The sequence below is a fragment of the Henckelia pumila genome, chromosome 2, assembly GCF_033568475.1.
Source record: "Henckelia pumila isolate YLH828 chromosome 2, ASM3356847v2, whole genome shotgun sequence".
NCBI classification, from domain to species: Eukaryota; Viridiplantae; Streptophyta; class Magnoliopsida; order Lamiales; family Gesneriaceae; genus Henckelia; species Henckelia pumila.
The window spans coordinates 10,684,887-10,693,786 of NC_133121.1; the positions used below are offsets into that span (position 1 = coordinate 10,684,887).

General features: G+C 33.7%; 2 protein-coding genes across 3 annotated transcripts; one reads left to right on the plus strand and one right to left on the minus strand.

The window, feature by feature from the left end:
* The first annotated feature begins 2,362 nt into the window (after positions 1–2,362).
* Positions 2,363–3,341, plus strand: LOC140884549 (E3 ubiquitin-protein ligase MPSR1-like). The gene has a single exon (XM_073291337.1). The coding sequence runs from the start codon at positions 2,495–2,497 to the stop codon at positions 3,125–3,127; it is 633 nt and encodes a 210-aa protein (XP_073147438.1). The 5' UTR covers positions 2,363–2,494; the 3' UTR covers positions 3,128–3,341.
* A 2,643-nt stretch (positions 3,342–5,984) lies between these two features.
* LOC140883500 (uncharacterized) lies at positions 5,985–7,463 on the minus strand. Of its 2 annotated transcripts, XM_073290000.1 has the most exons (2): positions 7,147–7,463; positions 5,985–7,058 (listed from the first exon to the last, which is right to left on the minus strand). In XM_073290000.1, the coding sequence occupies exon 2, from the start codon at positions 7,034–7,036 to the stop codon at positions 6,392–6,394; it is 645 nt and encodes a 214-aa protein (XP_073146101.1). In that variant the 5' UTR covers positions 7,037–7,058; positions 7,147–7,463; the 3' UTR covers positions 5,985–6,391. The 2 variants fall into 2 exon arrangements, with proteins under 2 accessions (XP_073146101.1, XP_073146100.1); XM_073289999.1 differs by having other exon boundaries at positions 5,990–7,463.
* Between the last annotated feature and the right edge of the window lie 1,437 nt (positions 7,464–8,900).

Genomic DNA, 8,900 nt, shown 5'->3' on the forward strand with positions numbered 1-8,900 from the left:
CAAAAAATCAATAGAGCAAAAAAATAAAAGGGGAGAGATTTATATATTCACCAAACGCAAATAATTTCTAGGTCGATTACAAACGCCTCTTTGGCCTTTAGCCGCATCCACCACCACTCACGAGATGGACCGTGGATACACAAGGAAGAAGGATTAGACAATAAAACTTGGGCTAAACTAAAATTAGCCCATATATAATACATAAAAAAAAATATTTAAAAATTGGGACACGGGCGCTACTAGGGGTGCAAACGAACCGAACCTGTTCGTGAGCTTTACGAGTCTGCTCGATAAAAATTTGATTCGTATTCGAGCTTATCGAACTCGAGCCGAATTCGAACATATTCGAACTTTTTTTCGAGCCGAACTCGAGCCGAAATTACTCTGTTCGATAGTTCGCGAGCCTTAATATTTAATTAATATAATATAATGTTATAATAATATATATACATATCGATCTTTCGAACCATAATATCCAAATAGTTCACGAATAGGTTCGAATATTTTGAACCGAACTCGAACTTCATTTCGAGCCGAACTCGAGCCAAAATATTTGAAATTATCGAACTTCGAATCGAGCTCGAACTCGAATATACTCTTATCGAGCCGAATTCGAACCTTAAAATTTTACCATTATTCGGCTCGATTCGGTTCGTTTGCACCCCTAGGCGCTACAGCCCAAGTGGTATAATATGTGCCTTTGCATTTAGGTAAACCCTGGATTAATGCAATAGTTTGCAAACAATGTTAGTCAGATAAATCACATTGGACAAGCCCTGTATAATACGCTAGTTCAAGAGAATTGATAAGAAAAATCAAACACTTGACCACTGATTAAGTGTTTACCAACCCATTAACGGTTAATGAGATCCTAGCACATGGGTAATACCCAAATCATGTATCCAATGACTTTTATTTTTACACGTAGGCGTAATTAATTATATATTGTTGACGTAGCAAATCATGAGACATTAGATCTATCATTGGGGTAATACCCATGTGCTAGGTTGATATAAATAAATTCTCAAAGATTGATGGTTGTTTACACTGTGTTTGGAATCATGAATTTACTTGGGATTTGGTGGGATTTGGAATTGAAAATACCATTTTAGTGTTTTGTAAAATGGGATTTCAAAACGGAATTGGTATTTGATTAGATTTCATTTAACTAAGTGAAATCCTTATAAAATTAGTTGGATTTCATGGAATTTCATGGGATTTGGGTTTATAAAAAAAATTTAAATTATTTTTAGTCATGGCTAATTGTATGTCGTCGTATCTAGAGTACCAATCATAAGAGTCTCAAAATCTTGATATGTGATGGCAAGACCAATCAGAAAAATTCAACAACAAACGTTGTATTTAAGGAAGTTTTTCAAAATTTATAAGATAATTTGTTTCTTTTCTAATTATATAATGCATATTTCAATTGTTTGTTCAAATGTTTATTTTTAATATTATTTTTCATCATTAACTGTATCAAATAATATCACGTGCAAAACATAACATATTTTTGTTTAAAGAGTTTTTGTCCTTTTTAATTTTTTTAACATTATTTTAATTACTCACTATAAAATTAAATTTGTTTATATTTTACTTTTATAGTCAAAATTTTAATTTAATCCAATTTAATTATATTATACACAAAATATAGCCCGTGCATCGCATAGGTGAAATACTAGTTAGTTATAAATTTTAAGTTTTCTTCAAATTTTGTTTACAAAATATCATTTATATAAAATTTGTACTATCAAATTCCAAAATATATTTTAACTTTTTGCCAAACATTAAAATGAAATTCCAATTCCATATATTTAAAATCCAATTCAAATTTCATTTTTTAGGTATCCAACCAAACACACTATTAATGATGATAAATGATTTTAACCATTTCGAAGTGGTAATAAATTCATCGACCAAATTTTCCTATCAAAGATCACGAAGATAATATTTATTTATTAGCGAAATGAAATTATCTACACTAATTATAAACGGTTCATTTCAACCTACCTATACAGGCATTACCCCATGATAGATTTAAGGGTCCTCATTTATCAATACACGAGAGATCCACTAAAAAATAATGAATCCCACATTTATTGATAAATGTCCACCGTTAAATCTACCTCAAGACAGTACATGTATAGGTAGGATCCAACTTACCATTATAAACGATGCAATTGAACTCTTAATTTTCATTTTTGGGAAAATAAATCTTTACATATTGAAATAAGCATTAGTAAAGTAAATCTCAGAAAATAAAGTAACAAATCTTTTTTCTTCCCCCTTAAATATATATAAATAAAAATGTTTTCGGAAAAATTAAACAAAAACGTTAAACTATCGAACTAGTTCTAGATTCTTCCACAAGCCCACTAAGAGGCCGCCGTTTATCCCCTCATCACATATATTCCATTTTCCACAATCTGATGTAAATTTTTCACGCTGTAAAATCTTACATCTCCCTTCCGATTCCCGAAAATTCCTCCGAGCTATGTCCTCCCCAGAACCTACGCAGGCTACCGGATCTCCGCCTCCGTCGCTGGAGGAGCTGAGCACGCGAGGCGTCACGGCGCTCCTTGTCCCCTGGATCCTCAGCATGGCCTCGGCCAACGGCGCCTCCCTCCGCGATGTGGCGGTGTTCGTGCACCAACCCACCAGATCCATCACTCTAGTCGAAGGCTCTCTCGAAATCGAGGCCATCCTCCGGGAGATCCCGTCTAAAGAAGGCCACCTGCCGGCATCCAAAGTCTCGATCGAGTCCTTGCCGGTGGTCCAGGTGTCCGAACCGGGCCTGGAGTGCCCGATCTGTTTGTCCGACTACGAGGTCAACGGAGAAGTCAAGGAGATGCCCTGTAAGCACAAATTCCATCCGGGTTGTATAGAGAAGTGGCTGGGGATCCATGGATCCTGCCCCGTCTGCAGATACAGTATGCCGGTGGAGGAGACGAAGGAGGGGGAGGACGGGAGAGGGGATGGGTTGAGGATCCACGTGTTCTTTGCTCGGGCGCGTGATCCGGATCCGGATGAGGATTCGGGTCGGGCTATAGAGGATTCGGGTTCGGGAAGTACGGATAATGATGGGAATAGTGAATCGCCAGCTGAGGAAGATATGGACATAGAATGATTTATGTTTTCTGAAATTTCATTTTTGTACATATTAATACAAAGGGGGTTTGAAATTAATTTGATATTGCAATTCATGAAGTTAGTCGGACGAAGTTATTTTCGGTTTCATAATTTCTTTCAATTTTTTTATCCGTGATTTCTCATTTGTTACAAAAATAAAGTTCTGTAAAAATATTAAACAAAAACTCTTATAAAAAAGAATTATTTTTCAATGTTGGTATTAAATGGGTTTGGTACTCTCGTTTTTCATGAATATTGATCATGTTTCACAATAGACATACTCAAAATGTTAGATGATATATTAATACACCCAAACACAAATCATTCAATTGGCTGTTACGATAATACTTAATTATTAATTATGACACTCCATCTTAAAATTAACCATATATTAATACACCCAAACACAAATCATTCAATTGGCTGTTACGATAATACTTAATTATTAATTATGACACTCCATCTTAAAATTAACCATAGGAGTTGACGAGAGAAACGTTGACGTGGAAACCCGCGATCGCTACTTTGATGTGCAAAAATATTAGTAAAATAAATCGAATATCTTCACCTATCCTATCAACTATTAACTATATCACTCCCTTGGGATTGAGAGAAATGTGCTTTTGGTTCATTGTACACACATAGATTATAGTGATATAGAACAAATGCAATGCATTTACACATCTTATCTCAAATACGTAATTGCTTATCAAAATTTAATTAAACCATTGAATTATAATTACAATCCCATAATTTAAATATTTCTTATATGTATTCATTAATTATTTAAAAAATAAAAATACAACTTATCATTTCATCTCATTCTTAACCAATTAAATATAAAAAAATTCAATTATGAATTCTTACTAAAATATTTTAATAATCACAGCATTATCTTATCTTATAAACACAATGAAATAAACAAAATGCAAGGGCCCGAATAATTTGATGATAATATAGAAATTTTGAAGAGGTCGTAATATTAAATTACAATAAATAAAGGAATGTTAAATGCTTTCGTTAATTTGGCAAGATTGTTCATTAGTTATATTTCGTTTCCATTTATTTTCTAAAATCACTAAAATAAATTAGTGGGTACATGCTGATATTTATTTTTCCAAACCATTATTATAATGATAATGATTTATAACCATTTTTTTGGGTGATTTGAAAAGGAAAATTGGAAGGAAAAAAAAAAGAAAAAAAGAGTCATTATTACAATGATAATGATTTACAACCTTTTCTTTGGGTGATTTGAAAAAGAAAATTGAGAAAATATATTGGAAAATATTTTATTGGATTACTTTATGTATCACATCATAGACAACTAATCGTTGTATAAATGATAACATTTTCTAGAATGCTTCAAACTTGACTATTTTTGTACATAACAGTTTTCTACCATTATTTTGGTGAGTAGAATAAGTAGATGGAATAAAATGAAGGATAAGTAGCCTTTTGTCAAGTATTTTAGCTCATACGTTAACTTAATTTAGAATTAAAAAATGTAGTTGAAGCATGAGATTCAAATATTAATTTATAAAAAAATGTTTTCGGATCATTGAAAATTGCATTTTAAAACTTAATTTTTGATAGAGCATTTTTCTTGAAAACAACTCTTTTATATATAGCTCAATGAGTTGTGCATTTCAAAAGTAAATTGGGGTCAATTACAAATGCTAAGCACACTCGGTGAATTTTATGCACAAGGTTTCGAGTGGTAAAAGTTACTGATTAAAAAAAAAAAAAGTTACTGATAAAAATGACAAATTTAGAATTAAAAAATGTAGTTGAAGCATGAGATTCAAATATTAATTTATAAAAAAATGTTTTCGGATCATTGAAAATTGCATTTTAAAACTTAATTTTTGATAGAGCATTTTTCTTGAAAACAACCCTTTTATATATAGCTCAATGAGTTGTGCATTTCAAAAGTAAATTGGGGTCAATTACAAATGCTAAGCACACTCGGTGAATTTTATGCACAAGGTTTCGAGTGGTAAAAGTTACTGATTAAAAAAAAAAAAAGTTACTGATAAAAATGACAAATTTCTGATTTGTTATTGTTTATTTTCTTTTTATTGTTTATTTTTCTTAGCTAAAGCTAATGACATGAAGAAAAAAACATCAGACAATTAAACTCCTCATTCAGCAACGGGTTCAACAAGATCCACTTTAGTTTTTGATCATGTCTGCATACAGCTGATGATCAAGAAAAATGAGGAAATACAACCACAGTCGGTGTCCAAGACACCATCGGAATCGATGGAGGAGCCGGGATCGTAAGATTGGGTTCCCGTCATCAATTCCAACAGCATTTAAACACATGAACTAAGCACAAAATATAAGCTGCATACAAGTAAAACGGGGTTTTTCTTGTCAAACCGAGAGCTTCCGAAAAACCGGAAGTGTTGAAAAATCAACGACTAGACAACATCTACCAACAAGCAGTGTTAATTCATCAATATCCACCAGCAAGGTTTCATTTTAGCATGTTAGCATACCAGTCAAGAGGTATTGCATTAGGTTTAGGCTCAAATTCAGATCGAAACGAGGAAACTCTATAACATGACATGTGAACTTAAAGAGAAACAAGCCCAAATCACCAAATCCTTCAAGAATAACAAAACACTCATCCACAATCAATCATTCAGATTGAAAACATGAAAAGTGACAGTGAACACAATCTCTATAGTATCCCATAAGGTTTAAGCATTGAGATGAGTTGTGAGCTGCAAAAACTAGCATTCAACAGTATCCAAGTCTATGTTGTCACGTCCGGTTTTACGGATTCAAGAAACAACAGCAACTGAATTGTAAAGAAAATGGCTGGACTTAGGTTTGATATTTCAGATAAAGATATAAATGAATGAGAATTCAACCCCTCAAGTTCATGGATGAAGCAACAATTTCTCTCAGCATAACAATATTGTATTGAACAGATAAAAGTCTGCACAGTATTTGAGTATAAAATTCAATACAGGAAGCCGGTTGTGCCCACGCATATTCCATAATAGAAAGTAAAAGCAGAGGAATCATTTTTGAATTTAAAAATCATCCAGCAACAAAGCAAAGGACCACAAGAAGAATAAAAACTTCATGAACAGCTAAAGATAATAAATCAGACAAATGAATCCCACGTTGTTCAATCAACCCTTTTGTATTTTATTAAGATGATTTATTGCAAAGATGTTAAAGTATTCCTATAACTGTATTTATGCATACTTCAATATCCAATTTCTACCTTAAAGAAAAGAAAACACTACTTCTTAACCTTCCCAGATTTTTTTGACCCCGGAACCTCCATTCTGCCAACAGAACAACCACACCTAGCTCGAAAAACCAGAACCGCTCTGCCGTTAGCAGGGGCCATTTTCTTCAGCTCTGCCTCCAATTCCCTATGGTGATCACGGGGCAATTCGAACAGTCCCTTCTTAATTGCATTTTTGGCTGGATAGTTTGCCTTCTTCACATACTCTTCTGTCTCTAACTGAATATCGAATTCAGCCGCGTTGCGGAGCCCTCTACATCCCGATTTTCCGCACTTTCTATCCATAAACACAGTGATCGCCACGAGTGCGGATGCTGAAAACAACATGCTGAGGCCTAAGCATCCAAACACCATGGGAGCACCAACAATTTCCTCACTCAGAACTTCCAAGACTTCTTCACTGAATTCGATGGTTTTGTGCACTAAAATCTTGGCACAGGGATAGAGCAAAACCCCAAAAGCGCCAATCACAGCAATCAAGATCACGACATCAATCAGAGCAGACCGCGATTGCTCACAGGCGGGGATCGTAACATGATTCGAGGAGTTGGGATTCTTTCTGTTCTTGTAAAATTGATTGATTTGCCTCATTTTCAAACAAGGGTCGGGCGAGTTCACAGATTTAGCCATGCCCATATGCTGGTCATCCGAAATCGAGCTGACGAAAAAAACCATTTGGATTGAAAATCGCACCCAATAAATTGAAAAATCGAATCTTTAACCAGAACCACGATGTTACAACAAACCTTCAAATCAACCCACTACCGAAAACGGGAAAAGAATTGGTTTCGAGTGCACCCGAAGATCAGGAATTACTGGTGACTGGACACTTAACAAACCTGATCTTTCTATAAAAGCAGCTAAAAAACAATATCACAAAGAATCTATATGATCAACCATAAAAATATCACTAAGAAACTGCAATTGATGATGGCATGAAACAAGAAATCTGGCCGGCTATTCAGAGAGGTTTTGATTTTTGAGAAGAGACGAGAAGATAAAGCAATCAACCCAGATTAGTGATAATACAAACGCACACGCACACCATATTTTTGTCCTTAAATCACTTACGAGTCACAATGAAAATGAAGCGCCGTATCATGAATGGCTCACAAATGGAGAGTCACACACGCTAATTAAAAAATCTTCCCTCCTCCCCGCAAGGTAGTGCTTTGCGATGATGTGGCGGCTCATGATTGGTTGAAAAATTAGTGGACCTTACGTGGGACCCACTAATTTTGACCAATCATGGGATTACACATCACCCGCAGGGTAGTGCCTTGCGGGCGGCATGTACTAAACCTTAGGGTTGAGTAGATGCTACCCGCAAGGTAGTGCCCTAGGGTGACGTGGCGGCTCATGATTGGTTAAAATCAGTGGATCTTATGTGGGATCCACTAATTTTGACCAATCATGGAGTTACACATCACCCGCAGGATATTGCCCCTGCGGGCGGCATGTACTAAACCCTCCGTCCCCGAATTCAAACTCGATCCCCATACTCGCCCCGATCCCCATTAATTTTTATCGGGTATTTACCGTATCCATCCCCGCCCCATCCATACCCATACCCATACCCAAATATATATAGAGTCTTGATTCCACGCATATGATACATCGTTGGATTCGCATTTTTGAGACGATCCTACCGTGAAAATTTCAAATCAATCAAAGTTGTTTCGAGCACGGGTGCACACAGATTTTTCCGCACCCTAAGGTGCATGGTATCAAGACTATATATATATATATATATATATATATATATATATATGAATTAGTAAATTTTATTATATAAGAATATAAAAATTACTATTCAATTTTATAATAAAATACCTAAAATATTTTGGGTCAAATTTTTTATTATAATATTAAATTTTAAAGTTAATAAAAATATTTTAAATTCAAAATATTTCTATAAATTAAAATTATTATTTTTAAAAAAATACTGTATCAAAAATTTATTAAGATTATATATTGTTTCTAAATTTATCAAAATAAATGATATATATATATATATATATATATATTTAGACTAATATAAATATTTTATATGTGTACGTAACATTAATGAGATTCAAATAATATTTTTATGTTATAAAAAACTATGTTATCATAAATGGATGTATTATATATAATGTATAAATATATATATAAACGAAATAATAATAATACTTTTAATTTTAATAAAATTTGATAATTAAAATATTATTATTATTATTATTATTATTATTATTATTATTATTATTATTATTATTATTATCGAGGCGGGTTCGGGGATGGAATAACATCCCCATACCCGCTCCAATATGTTTCGGAGATTTTTAAAAATTTTCGAACCCGAACCTATACCCGAATATACTCCCTCAAACCCGCCCCTTTTCGGATAAATTGCCATCCCTAGTTCCCTACTTGAAAGGTAAACTCTATAAATTTAATTTAAATTTTTTTTTTCAAAAATAGTTAAACTCGGTCAGACCATTTATCAAGCCGTGTTTTGAAA

Excerpts from the sequence above, each read along its gene's own strand:
- LOC140883500 (XM_073289999.1), bottom strand. The coding sequence starts at position 7,075 with ATGGTTTTTTTCGTCAGCTCGATTTCGGATGACCAGCATATGGGCATG.
- LOC140884549 (XM_073291337.1), top strand. The coding sequence starts at position 2,495 with ATGTCCTCCCCAGAACCTACGCAGGCTACCGGATCTCCGCCTCCGTCG.